Below are 21,099 nucleotides of genomic sequence, written 5' to 3' on the forward strand. Positions count from 1 at the left end.
GGCTCTGCCTTCCAGATCTCACCCGAAGCTGTCAGCGAAAGACAACGAAGCTATCTTTCCAATGCTGAGATCTGTACAGGATTCTTCTGCGACCTCCCCCTCCACTCCCTACTAGAGGAATTCTCAACTTCTCTACTTGGCATCGCCGGCCTCTCACTTCTGGTCTCCCTCTGTTATCCCCAAAGCTCCCCAAAGAGATGGGTTCTCCCTCCTTTACACACTTCATCCTGAAAACTACTCTTCCCCCGTCAAGGCCCCCTTTCGGCCGGGGAGCAGCTGAGACCCTTCACCGAAGAGAATGGCCAAGGCCCAGAGCGTCCAAGCCCTGGCCACAGCCGGCCGCCTAAAGGATGCACCTATGGGCAGTCCAATTTCAACGAAGAGAACTGAACAGACCCAGAGTCCGGAACATCTCCTGGTACTTAAGAGTTTTCCTGGAGTAATCTTCACCCAGCAGGACCAGGAGACCCCGCCCCGCGAGAGGCAGGGAGGCAGGCAGGCAGGCAGGTGGGGATTCCCTCCTCCCTTTCCCGCGCCTTCATCACCCCTGGGGACCACAAAAGCCCGGCCCGAGGCGCTGGACCCCCACCCACAGCCTCTCCTCCACCGGCCCGGCCAGGCCGCCCGCAAACCACGGAGGCCACTCAGGGCACAGCGACGGACCCGCCCACTGCCCCCAAGTCTCAGCTCCCGGGACCCCGGACCCGCAGACCAGTCCTGGAGCCGCGGAGGTCAGAGGGCGCATTCTTCGCCACCCCGACCCCAACGGACACGAGGGGCAGAGCGAGCCCGGCGGCAGGCGGGCCCCGCAGAGCGAGGACGCGGCAGTGCACCGGCGCGGGGCCAGGGCCTGGGGGGCCCGGGGCTGGGGGGTACCCGCCCAGCCTGGGGCGCCGGCGCGGAGAGGAAAGAGCCCCTCCCCCTTCCCGCTCCGGGGCCCCGCCCGGGCTCCGGGCCCCGCGGCGCAGCCGTCTCGCGGGAAGGCAGGCGCGGAGCAAGCGGGAGAGAGGACACTTACTTAAAAGGCTACATAGTTTCACTCCTTGCCCTTCCCTGAGCGGCGGCGACACCTCGCGGCCCCTAGGCTCACGCCTCAGAGCTCACGACCCCAGCGCGGCAGCTCTGCCCCACCGCCCACCCCTTACTCCGCCGTTGGGCGGAGCCGCGCCTCAAGGCCCCCGGTCAGCCCAATACGCGGCCGTCCTTGTCCGGAGTGACGTGTGCGCAGAGCAATCATTGAGCCCACCCAGCCGAGGGTGGGGCTCAGGCGGTGCACAGCGCTTCCTACTCGGGCTGGACCAGCCCGGAGCCGCCTACTGCGCGTGCCCGTGACGGGAAGGGGCGGGGCCTAGAGCAGATCCGACACTCCGGGTGGGGTCCAAGCTCGCACGCTGGAACGCGGGCTCGACCCGGATGGGGAGACCCGGGGGCCGTCAGGCCCGGCAGGTCGCCTTTTGTTGCTCTCTTTAGAAGATGGAGGTGCCCATTCCTATGAGGCACACCACTCCTGTCGCTGGCAGGGTCTAGGAGTCAGGGTCCCTGTGTTCTACCCCTCAATTGTGTGGACGTCGCGTGACCTAGGCCCCCTTTTTTACCTGGGCCTCAGTTTCCCCATCCGTAATACAGAGGAGGGCTGGATCTGCCAAGCGCTAGTATTCCAGAACTTACAGAATTTACGTGGGGTGCGGAAGAGGGGGAGAAGGGGACCTACACGTGACCTCCCCTCGCGGGGCCCCGCCTATCCCTGGTCCAGGGGCTGGAAGCGCCCAGCAAGGCCGGGCGGGGGTGGGCGGATCCTAAGAAACGCGACCCAGCCGCCCTTGGCAGCGGCTAAGGCGGAGCGCGGCTCGGCGGCCGGCCAGCCCTGGCATCGGCACCAGAGGAGCATGGGGACCGCAAACCGGGCCTCGCACGGGACTACCGTGGAGGCGAGGGCCCTGCAGAGACTCGGCGTGTGACGTGGAGCGCCTCTGGGGAGGATGGACGAGGGGACGGGAGGCAGCTAACGGAGCTTCCTCTCTGCTCCCGGTCTGCGGAGGCGCACGTCGCGGGTCCCGAGCGGGCTCCGTCGACAGCAGCGGCAGCGCCGACCTAGTCTCGGGCCATGAGGAGCGCTCGGACCGCCCAGCCAGGGGCTGTCGTCGGGTCTGGCCGCGTCCTGCCGCGCTGAGGGCGTGAGGCCGAGAGGGGCGCAGGACGCCGGGCTGCGGCGGAGCGCACCGCCATGGCGAGGGAGGAGTGCAAGGCGCTGCTGGACGCGCTCAACAAGGCGACAGCATGCTACCACCACCTGGTGCTGACCGTCGGCAGCTCGGCGGATTCGCAGAACCTGCGGGAGGAGCTGCAGAAGACGCGCCAGAAGGCGCAGGAGCTGGCGGTGGCCGCCCGCGCCCAGCTGACGGCCGCGCTGCGCGACCGGGGCCTGGGCGCCGAGGAGCGCGCCGAGTTCGAGCGCCTTTGGGTGGCCTTCTCCGGCTGCCTGGATCTTCTGGAAGCCGACATGCGGCGTGCGCTGGCGCTGGGCACGGCGTTCCCGCTGCACGCGCCGCGGCGGCCGCTTGTGCACACGGGCGTGACGGGCGGTGCGGCGGGCATAGCGGCGCGCGCCCTGAGCGTCCGCAGCCTGCGGCATGAGGCGGAGCGCGACTTCGACGTGAACGACCTGCGCGAGCTGGAGCGGGAGGTCCTTCAGGTGGGCGAGATGATCCACGACATGGAGATGAAGGTCAACGTACCCCGCTGGACGGTGCAGGCGCGGCAGGCAGCGGGCGCCGAGCTCCTATCCGGCGCCGGCGCCTCTTCGGTGGGCGGCGTCTCCACAGAAGGGCGCAGGAGGCCCTGCGATCTGAGCAAGGCTCTGGCCGCCGCGGTTTTCAGCGCTGTGCTGCTGGTGGCTGTGGCCCTAGCTGTGTGCGTGGCGAAGCTGAGCTGACCGAGACCCGACGGCTCACCAGAGCCACCACCTCCTCCCCAGGGGCACCCCTCCAGGAAAGACCGCAAGCGGGATGGAAAGGGGATCTGGCATGTTTAAGGGAAGCGGTTCTAAAACCCTATGTGTGTACGTCTACACGCGTGTTTCAAGCACACATCTCCTTGGGGAGAACCTGGTTTCCTCTTGCTGGCCGGAGAGGAGTTAATTTTTTGCGGGCCGCCGAGGCATTACCGCTAATGTATGCAAGAGCTTTATCCCCTATTAATAGAAAACCGGCCACAGTGACCCCAGATTCCTCCGAGTTAATGGGTTACCCCATGTGCTGCTGGGGCGTTTCTTAGACAGGAAACAAATTGCAATAAGATGTAAGCAGTTTTTATTACCTTAATCCTTTGGGTCCTAAGTTTAGGAGAGTATGCAAATAGAAGGTCATCAAAGTGCTTTCTCTATGGCGCGTGATTGCGCTTTTTGGTGGATTTTATCCGTTAGTCACCAAAAGCGGCTAGAAGAGGTTTGGGGTCACGATCTCCCGCGCAGGGTCTGACTCTGCCTAGGAAACCAGGGAAGGGCTGGTGAACCTGCCCTCACGGGCTTGGATCCACTGCACACTCTTGCGCGTTGAAATGGAGGGGTGCAAGCTTTGGAAAGAGCTACATGCTGTTTAAACAGGCACTTTCTCCTCCGCTGGGGCTTATTTTTGTTCCAGAACTAGAGCAGTTTTTGATCCTCCGTTGGGGGAGGGCTGGGGAATCCTCTTTGGTGTCCTTAATCCTGTCTATCCCTTGGAATTTGCTTGCTGGCCAGTAGGAGAGCCGGCTTTGGAAGGGAGCTGCACAGCTCCCTGACCCCAACACCGCCTCCTGAGACGGTGAAGTGGCATCACTGGCCACAGAGGTTTTGAGCCAATTAGCCCCGAGACTGGGTTAGAATGTAACAGCTTTAACTTGGAATTTCAGAAGCTTTTTAAAAACAATCATTTGAAAGAAAAAATCACGTAACCACATTGTGTACTCTCAAAGCTGGTTTTTTATGAAGGACATTTGGTCACGAATTCATACTTGCCAATAAGTCAAACATAGAAGTCTTTACTTATATACTTACGTTACTAAATATACATCTGCATCTATTTTTAAAATCGATCTTCTGGAAGGCAGGAGATCATGGCATAACCTACTGGAACCACAGGTGTAAATGACAGAAGTTAAGCGGCCGATGCTTCTTTTGGTCACTAAATAAGGAAATGGGTCCAGGCTGGAATTTACCAGAGAGGAGCCACCGGCTCCCACCTGTGGTCCTAAGAGAGAATCATTGGGGAAGTAAGGCTGAGAAAACAAATGCATTTAACTCTAAAGAGAATCTGAAATAAAATCCAGAGACTTTGGTTTGGTTAAAAACTGACGAGGATTTTTTTCTTTCTTTTTTACCCCCGAAGTGAGAAAGGGGACCAGGAGGAGGGACCTGGCAGTTTTTCACAAGGGCAAGTTGGAGGGCCAAGGGGCAGAGACAAATAGCAGCAGGAGTGCTCAACCAGTCCTGAGGGCCCCACTCCCAGCCCAGCCCACTCCACTCCTCCTCGGCGCACAGACTCCAGTACCTGTAACAGTGGAAAGGTGGGATCTGTTTGTTTGTGTCTGTGATCATGGCTTTAAAGAGAGCCACAAGGTCAAAAATTTTACAACGATAACTAATAAAAAGAATTCCTTCTGCCTCATTCAGTCTGGGTGAATCTGAATAGGGGCCATGTCAAATTCTTTTGCACCTGCTGGCCCAGGGTAACTTCAGAGATGATATGGAAAGTTTTCTGACTCCTGTCTTCCTCCTCCCACACACAGCACAACATGGCATCTCTGTCTCCTTCCCCAAAGTCTCATCTCTCTCAGGTGAGAGGAAGCTGAGGCGTATGGTGACCCAGTGTTGGAAAATATCACTGAAAACCAAGCCCTAAATATATTCTGTTTCTAAGACCATGACTCTCTGTTCTTATCAAAGTGTTTTTGTTCATGGAAAAATAATTGTTCAGCAGAACTTATTAAAGAAACCACCCATGAGAAGTTGTGTAATCCTTAAAGCAATTGGGGCAAATTTCTTTGTTGTCACTTTTTCCACCCACTTGGCAAATCCTTGAGCATTTACTTATATGTGTAATCAGATGTGTACCTGAGATTCTGAGAGTCCTCTGCCAACTGAAATTAGTGATAAAATGTTGCAAAAAAAAAAAAAAAAAAAAGCTGGGGGCCGGCCCGATGGCGCAGTGGTTAAGTGCGCCTGTTCCACTTTGGCGGCCCAGGGTTCACCAGTTCGGATCCCGGGTGCTGACATGGCACCGCTTGGCAAGCTGTGCTGTGGTAGGCATTCCACATGTAAAGTACAGGAAGATGGGCACGGATGTTAGCTCAGGACCAGTCTTCCTCAGCAAAAAGAGGAGGATTGGCAGCCAATGCTAGCTCAGGGCTACTCTTCCTCAAAAAAAAAAAAGCTGAATTATAATACATATTTATCCCATGGACCTGTTAACCTAGACAACTCTTTCACCTTGAAGATTTTAAGCATTCGTAATATTTGGCATTATTTGGAGTTACAACATTGCCTAATAGAACTTTTGCTGTATATGCAAGCAAAATCACTTTCTGCTTGAGCATCAGGCTGCTCTCTCTGTCTCTCTACTCTTATTTCTATATATAATTCAAGAGATTGCTTTCTGACCAAAGCCTGATTCAATTTAGATGTTTGATATTAAAGTCATTAATTTTCTAAAATCATTTAGTATGATCTTATGCTATGATACAAGTGATAGAAAAAGACAAAAAGGCAAAGTGTTTAATATAGGGTATATCTGATGAGGTCAATGTTAAAGTCTATGGTAGAGAACATCTACTTGCTCAAATTAAAGACACAAGTAAAAGGATAGATCTTTACTTCCAAAGTTAAATACTGTTATGAATCTCTTGTAAAATTAAATATCTGAAAAGAGAAAACATCCTGGGCTTCTCTTTTGGGAAAACAGTACTGCTTTATCTGATATGAAGAAGACAAGAACTTGGAATGTCATGGCACTTAGCATGGGAACTTTGACCCATTGCTATTAGTAAAACAACAACAACAAACACCTAATAATGTTTGGAGAAAAAAAAATGATGCCTGGCAAACTCTTTTTTCTGTGCTGTAAGAACTTCTGCTATTCAATGCTGAAAGGGAAAGTACTTTTGGTAAATAAAATTAGAGCATAAACTTCCTGATTTACCTAAGGTTTACAGTAAGCTGCATGAGCTATGTGCGATGGTGAAGGACTGAACAGTAGCTTTGGTTAAAGAGAGTTGTGGGTCACACGAGGACTCTGATAATGCTGCATTTTCCTTTTCAACGTGCACACTGATACATTTTTAGCTACTTGGTTTCTTTTCAGAATGTAGTTCTCTGTTCTGTAAATGCTTGTTAAGAATTTGAGCCCCAAAGTGTGAGCCTGTATGTCAGCCTGAGAAATAAAGGGCTGTAGGACTCGCCTCTGCGTTCCTTTGGGGAGTGCCTCCTCCTTCAAGGCCAGACCAGCTGTGCTGGCTGGGGGCTCTACCTCTCTCTCCAAGTACCTCAGACAAGTCACTGACCTCCCAGTGCCTCGCCTTCCTCATTGGTGAAATGGGGGAGTCCTGAGTGATTAACTCAAAGGTCCCTTCCACAGCTTAAAACATTTAACAATCCAATTAAACAAGAAAGGGTTATTTTGTATGTTTGGATTTTTTGGGTTCTTGTTGGTTTTGGTACATACTGAAATGGAATCTTACACTTTGGTGGTTATTGTCTAAAATTAGTCTGTTGGTAAAATTCCATGTGAATTTTAAAAATCAAGATGAATTAAGCTTACTGTGAATTTAGTCCATATCAGAATTAGTGGATGGACTTAAAAGCAAATTTGTGTAAATGCTGCTTATTTATAGTATTTAAATTAGATTAGGAATTTAAATTCAGACTCTATGTCTGAGTCCAGGAAAGCCTAGCATTTATTAAACAGTTTGTTTTACCCAGGAATCGGGATACGTAAAGTGACTCTAGTGAATTACAGATTCGAAACCGTGTCGTTTGTCATGGAGGCTGGGAGAATCCTATTTTGGAAGTAACCTGGTGCCCTCAGAACTGCCTGCTATTGGGAAACTAGACCAGCATGGGGTGCTTTGTAGGTGGAATCATATCCAAGGTGGAATTAAAGGTTTCACGTCTACTGTTTGAATGACGCTTCTAACTAAAACTATTAATCAGTAAAAACTTAAAGACAACATGCAGCATTTATGACTTAGTCGGAAAAGGCACCTTCAAATGACTCAGCTATCAACTGTTGTGATTTTTTTTTTTTTTAAAGATTCTATTTTTTCCTTTTTCTCCCCAAAGCCCCCCAGTACATAGTTGTATATTTCTCGTTGTGGGTTCTTCTAGTTGTGGTATGTGGGACGCCGCCTCAGCGTGGTCTGACGAGCAGTGCCATGTCCGCGCCCAGGATTCGAACCAACGAAACACTGGGACGCCTGCAGCGGAGCGCGCGAACTTAACCACTCGGCCACGGGGCCAGCCCCTCAACTGTTGTGATTTTTTAAAAAGTATCCTTAATCTTCTTCATGCACCTTTGAATTGAAGTGAATGTCCTGATCAACATATTTACCCTTCAGAGATTTCATTACATAAAGAGATGTTCAGAAATACCCTAGGATTATAAATCTCCAAGTGCTTTTCTACAATACGATTATACTCATCTTTTAATGCAGGGTGGAATCCGGGAAGCATAGTAGGTTTCCACATGAACGGTCTTTGGCTGTAAACACAGGTCAAAGTCATATTCAAATACTGTTTCTTTGGCTCTTAGAAATGATCAAAGGTGCAGGAACTGACCACATGCCACAGCCCTGTGTCCATGAAGACAAGATGGAGTCCTGGAAACGCATTCCTCTCTTTCATTTACTTATTTTCATCTCATTCCACGGAGGATTCTGGGTGTTTTCATTGCAGTACTATGACATCTTGGGCATCCTTGTTCTTTGGTGTTTAGCTTTAGAATTTTATAACCATAACAGTTATATGATAAATGTAAGTAAGCCAAATGAGAGCTCCTGTTGGCAAAATGATTTTGGACAGTGCTTTTAATATGCTGTTGCCAGAAAACAAAGGTGAATGTCCCCTGCCTATATGTATGTGTTAGGCATGTACAGAAGAGCTACAAGGAAATATAAAGAAATCAAAATACTTGTTAAGGTTGTGGGATTATGAATGGTGTTTTTTCAGTATTTTTATTTTATGTTGTCATATTGTTTTTACAATAAAATTTTGAATGCTCTTATCGTCTAAAAAATGTTATTGTTATTAAAATATAAACTTTAACAGTTAGGGTCTCAATCATAATAAGAAACAATTTCAGAACCTTTTCCCAAAAAAAGCAAAGCAAAACACTTTTGGAATCTTACTCCCAGGGAATCAGAAGCATTTTTTTCTTTTAATTGAAGTATAGTTGACATTACAAAATGATCACCCTAATAAGACTAGTAACCATTTGTCATCATACAAGGTTATTACGACATTGTTGACATATTCCCTATGCTGCACGTTATATCCCACGACTTATTTATTTTATGATCAGAAGTTTGTACATCTTATCCCCTTCATTCATTTTGCCCTTCCTCTGGCTACCACCAATTTGTTCTCTGTACGTATGAGTGTTTCAGAAGCATGTTTTGAAACCTCAGAACAGCACTGAGGTTAAGAGCACTGACTGTGGAATAAGGTGCACCTGAGTTCAGATCCGATCTCACCGAAGAAGTTCCTTAATCCCGCTGGCCTCAATTTCTTCATCTTTACAACAGGAGTAATAATAGGATATACTTCATAGGGATATTGAGATAAGACTTCAGCCTAGAAGCACAGCACTCAAGAAATGTTGGCAGCCACTCCTGTTATTATTTGCATACTACTTTAGAAGTCCTAAAAATGGGATGGTTGGGCAAAAAATATATATATGAAAACATTTAACTTTCCATAACAGGTAAACTCTTCTAGAAATAAGTTTGAAGGTTAAAACTAGATAAACTTGTTAAATGAGAGAAAGTATGTCGTAAAAAGGTTACAGAGGGAAATTCAGGTTGATCTGGAATTTGGAATCTGTACATTTCTAAAGTCAAATTTATTGAGGTATAATTGAAATACAGTAACATTCGCCCTTTTAGGCGTGCAGCTTTGCGTTTTGACAACTGTATACAATCATGGAACCACCACTGCAATCAAGATACAGAATGTTTCCATCAGCCCCCATAAGTGCCCCCATTTCCTTTTGTAGTCAGTCTTTTCCTCCCACCCCAGGCTCTGACAACCACTCATCTGATTTCTGTCGGTATAGTTTTGCCTTTTCCAGAATGTCACACAAATGGAATCCATACATTTTTGAGAAAACAATGTTGTGAACCTTTTCAAAAAACATTCTGAGAAATAATTTTTCCGTGGTGATTCTCGGCGCACAGGATGGAACTGCCATTCATGGGTGAATTTTGTGTCACTGTGGTGACAAGCCCGTTTCCAGGCAGGCTGAGCAAACTCTCCTGTTACCGCTGAGGCTCCGAGCTGAAGTCATCTCTCCACAGCTAGCCCTGCAGATCACATTCTCTTCCTTTCTTTCTTTTTCCACAGAAAAACCTGATAAAAAATCAATAACAGAAATGAATTTGGGCTGGCTGAACTAGAGATTGAAATAAAAGCCTGCATGGAGCTATAGGTAAGAAGCAATATGACATGTTTGTAAAGTTTTTTTTCTTTTAGGATTATGCGTGTTCTAATAAACCAAATAAGAAAATTTCTCATTGTAAAGATAGCTGGGGAGACCAGTAGAAGCTAGGAATGGAGTCAAGTGTCCTACTTATGAAGTAAGCAACCGTTGTCATAAACAAAGCAACTCACTCTCTCGTGACCAAGTGGCACATGGTATAGCTAGCGCTTGCAGGGGATGGCTGTGTGCACTTAGTGTCAGGCCTGGGGTAGCTGGCTCTGTGCCCCTGGCAGAACTGGGCTGAGCAGGGCAGGGCATTCTCAGCACATGATGATGGGCTTGGGGACAGATTCTGACACTTGCTGGCTGTGTGATCTTAAACAAATCACAATGAACTGTCTTTTCATATGTCTTGCCCATTTTCCTACACAATTGAAGATTTTTTCTTCTTCATTTTTTCTAAGTCTTAATTTTTTGTGACAGGCATTACTGATAATTTTTCCAGTTTGTTATATCTTAGACTTTCTTACTGTGTTTTTTTGTCATAATAAAGTTATAAATATGGAGTACGTCAAATTGATCAATCTTTTCCCTATTGTTTCTAGATTTTGAGGCAAGACAACAGAGGAATTCACCTGTTTTCTTCTTATGAGTAGATGGTTTCATTTTTTATCCACTGTGGTAAGACAGCCTCCAAGATGACCCCAGTGATTCCCACTTCCAGGTATTTTCATATAGTCGCCTCCCTCCTACATTGAGTAGAGCTGACCAGGGTAACAGCGGGATACCGTGGAAATGATGGAGTGTGACTTCTGAGGTGAAGTCATCAAAGGCGCCATGCCTTTTTCCTTCCTCTCTTGGACCACTCTCTCGGGGGGGAAGTTAACTGCCAAGTCTTGAAGACATTCAAGAGCCCTATGGAGAGGCCCCTGTGGTGAGGAGCTGAGGCTGCTGGCTGACGGCCATGTGAGTGAGACATTGTGGAAATGGATCCCCCGGTTCCCAGTCAAGCCTAGGCTGACACGCTGACCAGTCTCACAGGAGATACTGGGTCAGAACCATGCAGCTGAGATGCTCTCAAATTCCTGCTCCACAGAAACTGTGAGATAATAAATGTTTATCGTTTTAAGCCACCAAGTTTTACAGGAATTTGTTAACACCAGTAGATAAGTAATATCTCCATAAATTAATTTTTCCTGTGAGCAGAGCACATTAGATTTGAGTATGACATGTGTATCTCTTTGGCTGCTCAGGGTCTGTTGTTTGCCTCTGTTCTGGTTCTTAGCTACAGCTCAGATACCTGAAGTGTGATCTCTGGATACATTCAGGAGCTGGTTTTATATGACCATAGAGCCTCCTGAGGAAGACCGACATGGCAGGATGCAGTTCTGCAGACTGTCCTGCATGGGCTAGGATCCACCGAAAGTGCATCATTTTGCTATGCACTCCAGGACTCGGTCATCTTACTCAGGAATAACCAGCTTTTGGGAAAACCAGCTGATATAGAAATAAACATTTATCCCTACAAAACAACGGTTACTTTACAGTGAATAGCGTGTCTTTTCTTAAGGTAGTTAACCCCTCCTGTGAATGGTTTCTCATCTGTAAAATGGCAATAGCTATTTCCACCTTATAGGGTTTTATGAGGATTATACTGCTAATACTTAGAAAGTTCCTAATGCCTCACACACAGTGCTTAGTAAATATTCTTACTCCTAGGATTGAAGGGCTGTTACTTCATTCTCCCAGGCTAGAACTTTAACTCCTTCCTCTCCCTTGCTCTGCATAGTCAACCAATTACCACATTACATCAAGTGAAGATTAAGTACTCTCTTAAGCATTCCCTTCTCCCCACCTTACTCCCTCTCCACAGCCACTCTCCTAGCTTAGGCCTTCATTGTTTCTTGCCTAGTGCATTCCATGGGCCTCTGGTCCAATCCAGTTGAGTCACCATGCTGCCGTCAGGGTGAACTTGGAAGATAGGAACTTGATGGTGTCACCACCTTCCACAGCTTCCAATGACTCGTAGCACTGGGATGACCTGGGAGTAGGAGATTGTTAAAATACAGGCTCCAGGGCGCCACCGCACACTCTACAAGATTCTGAAATGACCGTCTCAGAGCAGAGAGCTGTATGCAGTCAGGAAGCAGTTCAGGGAGAGGGTCCCCAACTGTGGATTCTGTAGACTCATGGTGGATGAAAGTTGGCAGACCCTCCCAGTAGGCCATGTGTCTTCCCTTGGCCTCCACGTGTGCCTTTCTCAACGTGTGGCCCCACTCTTTGTTTCTGGGATGCAGTCAGTACACAGGGATTTGCACCTTTAGAAAACGATGCTAACAAAAATCAACCTAAATACTGATGGTGCCATCTGTGGATTCTCTCCCCGGAATTAACCCACATCAAAATGATAGTTTGTACATGAAGCTCAGCAAGAGTATAATTTATATCTCATCTAAAAACATAACGAGCGTGTGATCTGTTATAATAGCAATTGTGAGAGAAGCTGTTGGCAACTGACAAAGAGTTATAAAAGAGAAGGCAGACTTAAACAGCATCTTTCTAAGAGAGAGTAATGTTTCTCTTGGAGGTGGGAGTATTACAGCCACTAAAAAGGTAGAGCCGAGAGAAACTCCCACCTCTAGGCCTGAATAAAAATCTCCCATGAAAGGGGAAATCATCAAATGACCCAAGATGCTTAAGGTGGTCCCAAGTGCCCTGCCAGTAAAAGGAGTCCAGAACACAAGACTGATTACCCTGGGAAGCAGGGATTCCAGGAGGATCTTTCACACTCAGGCTGTGTAGCAGGAAATTTTTATTTGGCGCGTGGTTCATCCATCAGTCTCCTATTGGTGGGGCTCACGTGAGGCTGCAAAGCTCAGACACCTGTCCTTTGGACCTGCCGGCCCGCCAACCGCCAAAGGAGACACACCCTCGCGTGGACCCGTGGTTTAAGGGAGAGAGTCCCGGTGCTCAGGTCTTGGTGGGGTAGGTGTCACGACACCCGGGTTTGTATTGCACTTTTACCGCGACAGATCATGCGCGCCCCTAAGCATTCCTGCTCTTGATCCGAGTGTCCTGAGTGGGGCTGAGGCAGCCTTCTTTCCAGGCGACTGTGAATGACAGTCCCTGGCCAGCGGCTGGGACAGCCCTTGTCCCGCGAGAGCGAGCTTGCTCGCGCCGGCGCCACGCCCCTCCGCCGGTGCAGGACAAGCAGTCCCGCGTCACCGAGCGCCCAGTGCCCGCCTGGTCCGGAGTTCCTCGCGCGACACACCGGCCTCCAGCCTCTAGTCCGGGAAGGCCGCTGCGGGCGGGCGGGTCGGTGCCCGGGGGCTCCCGCCGCGCCAGAACCCGGAGCCCGGAAGCAGCGCGCCGCCGCCGCCATGAGCGGCCCCCTGCGGCCGAGCCCGAGCAGCTGGCGCCGGGCGGCTTCCGTCGTGCTGGCGGCGGGCTGGACGCACCCGGGGCCCACCGCCTGGTCGCCCGCCGAGGGCTTCCGGCTGCTGCTGCTGCAGCGCTCCCCGAGGCAAGGCTTCATGCCCGGGGCGCACGTCTTCCCGGGCGGCGTGCTGGACGCGGCGGACCGCTCGGCCGACTGGCTGCGCCTCTTCGAGCCGCACCACGCGCCGCCGCGCTTCGGCCTGGGCCCGGCGCCGCCGCCGCCCTCCGCCTTCCCGGGGCTGCCCGCCGCCGGCGCCGCGGACGGGGACGCGGGCGGCGCGGCGCTGCCCGATGACGTGGCCTTCCGCATCTGCGCCATCCGCGAGGCCTTCGAGGAGGCCGGCGTGCTGCTGCTGCGGCCCAGGGGCTCGCGGCCGTCGGCGCCCGAGCCGGGCCGCGCCCTCGCGCCGCCGCCGGGCCTGGCCGCCTGGCGCGCCCACGTCCGCCGCGACCCGCGCCACTTCCTGCGCCTGTGCGCGCACCTGGACTGCACGCCCGACGTGTGGGCGCTGCACGACTGGAGCGCCTGGCTCACGCCGTTCGTGGTCGGCGGCAGCCGCCGCTTCGACACGGCCTTCTTCCTGTGCTGCCTGCGCGAGCCGCCGCCCGTCCTCCCCGACCAGGCCGAGGTGGTGGGCTACCAGGTGGGGCGTCGAGCGGGGCGCCGCGGGAGCCTCCAGCCGGCCGGGGACCGGGCGTCGGGCCGGCAGCCTGCAGGCCGCCGCCAGGACCCGGGGCCGCGCCCTCTGCTCTCCCGGCCTCAGGGGCCCGGGGCCTCGTCTGTCGGTCCCCCGCGGGGCCGCTGCCCCAGCCGAGGGCCGCCCGGCTCCCCGCCAGCGCTTCACGAGCTGTAACTTATGCCATCCCCACGGCAGATTCGTTCTTTTGTGTCAGAGAGCATAGTTTGTGATTTCAATCGGTTAAAATTTACTGAGACTTGTTTTATGGCCACGAATATAGTCCATCTTGGTGAATGTCCCCTTGCACCTAAAAAGAAAATGTATTCTGTGTTTGATGGAGTGTTTGTAAAGATGTCATCAGGTTAAAGTCTTCGGCGGTGTGTCAGGCCTCCCGCATCAATTACTCGTTGCATCCAATAGAGAGGGATGCTGAACTCTGCAAGGAAGACCTGGATTTGTCTTTTTCTCTCTTCAGTTCTGTCAGGTCTTGCTTCATGTATTTGGAAGGTCCCCTGTAAGGTGCTGCGTAGACGTTTAGGGCTGTTAAAGTTTCCTGGGTTGGCCCTTTGATTCTTATGAAATAGCCTTCTTTCTCCCTGGTGGTGTTCTTTATTCCGTAATCTGAAGTTTATTCTGTTTGATACTAATATAGCCACGCTTTTAATTAGCAACAGCATAGTATATATTTTTCCATCCTTTATTTTTAACATATATGTGCCTTTATATTTAAAAGTGTGTTTCTTGTAGGCAACATATAGTCTTGGTTTTTTTAGTCCAATATGACAATTTCAGCCTTTTAATTGGAGTGTTTAGATCATTTGTATTTAATGTTATCATCTATAAGTTAGATTCAAATCTACCATCTTGCCGTTAGTTTTTTTGTTTAATCTGTCCCATCTATACTTTGTGATGTTTTTCTTTTCCTAACTTCTTTTAGATTATTTATTTTTAGGGCTCCGTGTTATCTCCATTATTGACTTATTGAAAACAAACAGGTGGTTCCTGTAGGGTTTGCAGTATTTGTCTTCCACTTAATGTATAGTGCTAGAACCTCACAACCATAGACTTACGTTTCTCCCCTGCTGTCCTTTATGCTATTGTTGTCAGGCATATGCCTTCTATTGCTATTGTAAACTACAATACACTGATTATTTTTGCCTTAAACAGTCAAAGACTGTGAAAATGAGGAAAAAATGTCTTTGATGTTTACCTGCATGTATTCCGTTCTTAGCACTCTTCATTCCTTTGTGTGGATTTAAATCTACATCTGGTTTCTTTATACCTGAAGAACTTTCTCTAATATATCTTGTGTTTCAGATCTTCTGACAGTGAATCTTGTAAATTTTGTTTATCTAAAAAATACTTTATTTTGCCTTCATTTGTTGAAAGATGTTTTGGCTGGGTATAGAGTTCTAGGTTAACAGGGTTTTTTTCCCTTTCAGTACTTAAAGATGTTGCTTCATTATTTTCTGGCTTGCATAATTTTCTGATGAGAAGTCTGCCTTTACCTCTTATCTTTGTTTTTCTGTGCATAATGTATGGTTTGTTTTGTTGGTGTGTGTGGCTACTTTAAATATTTCCTCTTAATTATTGATGTTCAGCAGTTTATCATGTGCATGGTTTTCGTTTTGTTTTATTATTATTTTTTATTTTAGTTTTTGAGGAAGATTAGCCCTGAGCTAACATCCACTGCCAGTCCTCCTCTTTTTGCTGAGGAAGACTGGCCCTGAGCGAGCATCTGCGCCTATTTTCCTCTACTTTATATGTGGGATGCCTACCACAGCATGGCTTGCCAAGCGGTGTCCGCACCCGGAATCCAAACCGGTGAACCCTGGGCTGCCGAAGTGGAATGTGCACACTTAACCGCTTTGCCACCAGGCTGGCCCCTGTTGTGTTATTTATTTATTTCTTCAAATATTTTTTGCTTGCCCCTATTTTCTGGGATTCCAATTACATGTATGTTGGACTACTTCTTAATGTCTCGTGGGTCACTAATATCTTATTCATTTTTTTGTCAATCTCTTTTCCTCTCTGTGCTTTATTTTGAATAGATTCTATTGCTATTTTCAAGTTCTCTTTCTCTTTTCTTATGTATATCTAATTTGCTGTAAATACCATCCAGCATATTTTCATTTCAGATATTTTTCATCTCTGGAAGTTCCCTTTAGTTCTTTTTACGTATTTCCTATTTCTCGTCATGTTCATGTTTTCCTTTACATCTTTGAGCCAATGGAACATACTTAAGACAGTGGTTTTAATGTTCTTTTCTGCTAATTCCATCATCTCTGTAGTTTCTGGGTCTGTTGCTGTTGACTGATTTTTCTTCTAGCTGTGGGTCATATTTTCCTGCTTTGTCATCGGTCTTGCAATTTTTGAGTGGATATTGGATATTGTCATATTCCTTTAGAGATTGTTGGACTTTTCCTGACAGGAAGTTAAGTAATTGCAAATTAACTTGATCCTTTTGAGATTTGTTTTTTAAGTGGTTTTAAGGTAGATCTGTGGTAGCCTTTATTCTAGGGCTAATTTAGCTGCACTTATAATGTGCGACCCTTCTAGGATCTACTGAATGCCCCTTATAGGCAGCAAGGTCTCTCCACTGTGCTTGGAGGGAGTTTGAAAAATTCCTGGCCTTAAGTGAGCCCTGGGAGTTATTAGTCATAAAGCTCCCAGGTCATGGTTCTTTTTTCAGGAATCCTTGTTTTCTAGTGTGTGCTCTGGTCTGGGGATTCTTTAGGCAGAAAGTGTTGGCAATGGTAGAGGTCACCTTATTTGTTTTTGTTTTCTCACAAATTACAATTCTGCATTTTTCACTGTCCAGAAATGATGGTTTCATAGATTTTATCTGCTTCTCTATTGTTTACATTTAGTTGGGGGAAGGTAATTCAGTGCTCATGGCTGGAAGAAGAGGCTCCAATCCACAGTTTTTAACCTGGTCTGGGCTAGTGGTTCTCAACGGCAGGATTTGCCCACCCTAGCCCCGTGTACATTTGGCAATTTCTGGAGACATTTTTGGTTGTCACAACTGAACTTCTACTGGGTAGAGCTGAGGGGTGCTACTAAACATCCTTCAGTGCACAGGACAACCCCTCACAACAAAGAATTATCTGGCCTAAAGTGTCAATAGTGCTAAAGATCAGAAACCTAGTGGAAACAGGGTGCAAATTAGAACTGCCCCCCACCCCAGTCCCCGCAGTTTAAAGTCCACATTTTCCTATGAGGGGAGCTGCCTGAGTTTCTTCATCTGTAAAATGAAAGCATGCAGGGTTGTCCTAAGGATTGGAAATATTTTATGAGCACTGCTTTACTGATAAGTAACCCATAAATGATGAATTCTTTTAACCTATGGACTGGACTAACCTGAACAGGTTGGATTATGTGGGTTGATGCCTATTGTTCAGCCTTTCATCTTGATTGTTATCACTGAACTCACTTGGAATTGACGAAGCAGAGTGCTTTGTAAATAACTTAGAGGTTGCATAGTTCTTTGAAGCTTGAGCTTTGTTTTTCAGAATGGAGCATTGGCCAACTTCCGAATAATCTGGGGTGCTTGTTAAAGGTAGATTGCTGGGCCTCTAGATTGAAGACTGACTTAACAGGTTTCTCAGGGGATGTTTAAGCACATACAAGCTTGTAAACCTTTGGCCTAGAGTTACTCAAGGCAGCAATCAATTTCAACTGCCTGGGTTTTGGCGTGGGAATCAGTTTCCCCCACCCAGTGAAGTGGATATTTAGTAAACCAGTTAAAGAAAGATCTTTTGGGGTTACTCCATAGTTATTGAATCAGCTCTTTTTATCTAAATGTGTATGGAAGGAAGGCTTGGGAAGGAGGGCACATCACAGCAGTGAGCTCACTGAACTGAAATAGGCAAACAATGTCTGGCTGATGCCCTGCTATTTTATGCTTCTGGGACTGTAGACTGAGCCAGGCCTCTTGACCTTTCTCAAAGCGCCTGTTGCTTCTGACTCTTTCCCCCACTGTAACATGTGACGCATGTCATGCTACGCTGTGGTTACTGAAGGCCCCGTACGGCCTGAGAGAACTTTGTCTTGCTCACCACCACATACTCATGGCTTAGTGGAGGCACCATTTATGGGAGGAACAAACGGGCACTAAATTCTCAGTCTGCTGCCATGAGTTTACACTTCAGAGTCTTCTTTCCTTCAGGAGTGACCAGAAGCACCTCACCTTCTCAGCACGCCCTGCCTTTTATGCAGAACAACTCTCCCAGGCCAACCCTTGGTTTATGTACTAGTTCTCAGGATCGGTGTCCTAATCGTCAGCCTCTTAAGGGGATCAGCCCAGCTTTCTTCACTGAATCTTTTCATGTTGTCTCCGAGGAACCTAGCAAGGCACGTTAATGATCATTGTACATCTTCAGTTAGATCTTAGGTGCCGATCTGATGATCTCAGATCTTGCATTGTCTGTGGAACAGTTAGGAAATCCTCCCTTTGTCTTCCGCAGTGGTCATCTCCGTCAGAGGCAACTGAAAGTTTCATATCAGAAGAGATTTGGTTGGCACCCCCACAGTTCTACGAAATAAGAAGACTCCAGAACTTTGCCTCTCTCTCTGACTTGCACAAATTTTGTTTGGATCGTGCAATAGAAGGGCCGGAAAGGTGGCTGCCGATCACGTGCTTAACTGCTGATGGGAGGCTCCAGCTTCTACCCGGTACGTCAGTGGAGCACCAAGGCTTCTGCTAGTGTTCACCTTTAACGCACTGGGCAAGGTGGCAGTATTGCCCAACATAGACGTGAGTTCCAGTCTGCGTTTCACACGCTACAGCGATATTAAATAATGTCAAAGTCTATAAAATATCCATAGTATTTATTATAACCAGAGTTCTGAATAAGTCACTTTATAGACACACATATACATTTATGTAAATATATTTCCTAGGCATTGACAAAGTTCTTTCCCATATATTATCTCACTTTTTTATACTTTAATTTTGAATCATGAGAACTTGTAAGTTGTCCGCTTATTTGCATTAAGGAGTTTGGGAGGTCAGTTATTGTTGGGCAGGTCTGGGATAGAGATTTCGTGGCAGTTCAGAATGGGGCTTTGTGACTGGTCTTACTAACGGCTACCTGTCTCGTTTTCAGATTAGTGATAATATTTGTTACTTATCCTACCATGGGACATTTTAGCAGTTTTGATGTGTAAATGATAATTTCTCTAATTTAACCTTAAAATTATCAGAGCAGCTCACATTGAAACACCAAAAGTATATGGATATCAAGGCCAGTATTAATATTGACTAGGCTAAAGAGAGTCATGAACTAGTATAAAAGTTATAGTTCATGATGAAAAAATACCAGTCGTAGATATTTATGTGCCCAAAGAAAATTCTTGGCTGGGGATTGGGGAGCTGGGGGGGGGGGTGGGTATTAAAAACACAAGAAAGAAATTGAGGTAAGCACATAAAATTAGGGTTATTTAACAACTATCTCAGTTCCAAATACATGAAATAGATAAAAATACAGATTTATATGTCACTAATATATTGGAATGTTTTATAAAATAACCCTTTCTGGAATTAAAATATTTTTCAGGAGACGAACTGTACTTAGAAGATTCATACTTTTTAGAAAATCCTTTGTCCACTGAAAAAAAGACTGAAGAAGTTATGAAGGAAGGCAAGAAATTTCACCGAATAGTAATACACAGCCCTCATGTTTACAGTATCCACGTGACTGTTCAGTCAAAGTGTAAACACGTCTATCCTAAGAACTATGTAGTAAGTAAGAGCCGTTTGTAGAGTACTGCTTTGTGTAAACTGACTACCTGATGTTGCCCTGATGGCTACTGAGGCTTCACTGGACTTGCTTGGAACTTTGGGCCTGTAAAAGTTATAGTGTAGCCTTTCATATTTCAGGTGTGTTATGGAGCACTCTTGCTTATTTATTCTTTAAACCCTACAGGAATTAATGGTCTTGTTACCAAAACAAGAAAAAAATTCACCAGGTTTTCCACTCCTGTATTGTTTCATTATCAAAAGTGTAAACAAGATGTTCTCTCGCCATTATCTTTAACTGTCCGGTGGATTAGCACTTCCCGGATGTGCCTAGGAGAATGATCCGTGAATTCTTTAAATTTTATGCTGAAATTAATTTCAGGGTGTCTGATTACATAGGGAACAGTAGACTGAGATGACCTTCAAGTGACAATGTCATTATTTTCTTACGTCTTTAGCCTGATGGTTAAGATACAATTCTGTTCAAAACCAAATGGCATTAGTTATTAGGTTTACCAAATTGGAAACCGATTTCAGTTACTATTTTAAAGAAATATGAAGGCATAGAAAACCATGATTCTTTTTACTCTGCCAGTAAGTGAATACAGAGAGGTTAGAGAGATGCAGAACTATGCATCATTTACTGGCATTTATTAATGATGTTTATTTTCAGTATTTTTAGTAGGGGTAATTTTTTCACTTCCTCTTATGGGGAAAAATCTTTATTGATTAAAGATGAGAAATGGTTAAGATGCTAATTCTGTTTCAGATCTTTGACTATTATGCTGTGTATAATGGATGTCGTTTTCCATGAAATATCTTAGTTTTCCTACCTATAAAATAGAAGTATTGATAAATAAAGTTTATGTGTATTATTTAATCCTGATGAGAGGAATACGTTTAATCAGTGCTTCTCAGTCCCAGGCACTTTAGCCCTTCAGGGGACATGTGATAATGTCTGGAAACATCATTGGTTGTCACAACTGAGAGCAAGATGCTACTACCACCTAGTGGGGAGAGGCCAGGGGTGCAGTTAAATATCCTCCAGTACACAGGACAGCCGCCCACAAGGAATTATCTGGCCAAGGTTGAAAAACTCAAATCTAGAATAAAATCTATTTTCTTCAGTAAATGGTTCCAATATCTAAATTTTGAGAACCGCAGATACGGTTAGCATTCTGAATCTACAAAAGTTCTCCTTACTGACTTTTGGCCTTGGCATAATATTCTTTCATTTTCACGGAAAATACAGTGTTACAGCTGGAAGAGACTTCAGTGAACACCACGATTTTACTGACGGGGAAACTGAGAAACAGATTATTCCTCAGATTAACAGCTAGTTAGTGCCACAGCCAAGAGTAGAGCCTGATGCTTTGTGGAGCAAGTGACATCTGTTGCTTGTCACCAGAAGCAGAAGTCTGAACACTTCTGCCCATTGCATCTTGGTATTATAGTCACCAAGGAGACCACAACGCAGCCAAGCATTGGATGGAACAGGGCTTTACTCAACATGGAGAAGAGGCAGAGCGAGATCGGCTCCAGGAGTGCACCTTGGTCCCCCGTGGCCAGCAGGTCC

At 47.1% G+C, this 21,099-nt stretch overlaps 3 protein-coding genes and 1 long non-coding RNA gene across 7 annotated transcripts in view; 2 read left to right on the top strand and 2 right to left on the bottom strand.

The window, feature by feature from the left end:
• ANKRD27 (ankyrin repeat domain 27) overlaps nt 1-1,324 on the bottom strand; it is a 46,998-nt gene extending 45,674 nt beyond the window's left edge. For 2 of the 3 annotated variants that reach the window (XM_070224002.1, XM_023649479.2), the window contains exon 1: nt 1,019-1,324. The gene's annotated coding sequence lies outside the window, so the exon portion shown is untranslated. Of the gene's footprint in view, nt 1-712; nt 925-1,018 lie in introns of those variants that run through there. The other variant, XM_070224001.1, reaches the window with a different exon arrangement.
• A 12-nt stretch (nt 1,325-1,336) lies between these two features.
• Nucleotides 1,337-4,643, top strand: RGS9BP (regulator of G protein signaling 9 binding protein). The gene has a single exon (XM_023649481.2). It carries the CDS (start codon nt 2,225-2,227, stop codon nt 2,930-2,932), a length of 708 nt encoding a protein of 235 aa, XP_023505249.2. The 5' UTR covers nt 1,337-2,224; the 3' UTR covers nt 2,933-4,643.
• A 4,416-nt stretch (nt 4,644-9,059) lies between these two features.
• On the bottom strand, nt 9,060-12,312 carry LOC106782002 (uncharacterized). Its single transcript, XR_011422280.1, has 2 exons — nt 11,521-12,312; nt 9,060-9,595 (listed from the first exon to the last, which is right to left on the bottom strand). It is a non-coding gene; the product is annotated as an uncharacterized lncRNA (long non-coding RNA).
• On the top strand, nt 10,310-20,384 carry NUDT19 (nudix hydrolase 19). Of its 2 annotated transcripts, XR_011422279.1 has the most exons (4): nt 10,310-13,747; nt 17,952-18,136; nt 18,250-18,457; nt 19,342-20,384. XR_011422279.1 is itself a non-coding variant. In XM_023649483.2 (3 exons), the coding sequence occupies exons 1-3, from the start codon at nt 12,782-12,784 to the stop codon at nt 19,545-19,547; spliced, it is 1,380 nt and encodes a 459-aa protein (XP_023505251.2). In that variant the 5' UTR covers nt 10,310-12,781; the 3' UTR covers nt 19,548-20,384. The 2 variants fall into 2 exon arrangements, 1 of the variants encoding a protein (XP_023505251.2); XM_023649483.2 differs by lacking the exon at nt 17,952-18,136.
• Nucleotides 20,385-21,099: the final 715 nt, after the last annotated feature.

Source organism: Equus caballus, chromosome 10 (genome assembly GCF_041296265.1).
Source record: "Equus caballus isolate H_3958 breed thoroughbred chromosome 10, TB-T2T, whole genome shotgun sequence".
NCBI lineage: Eukaryota > Metazoa > Chordata > Mammalia > Perissodactyla > Equidae > Equus > Equus caballus.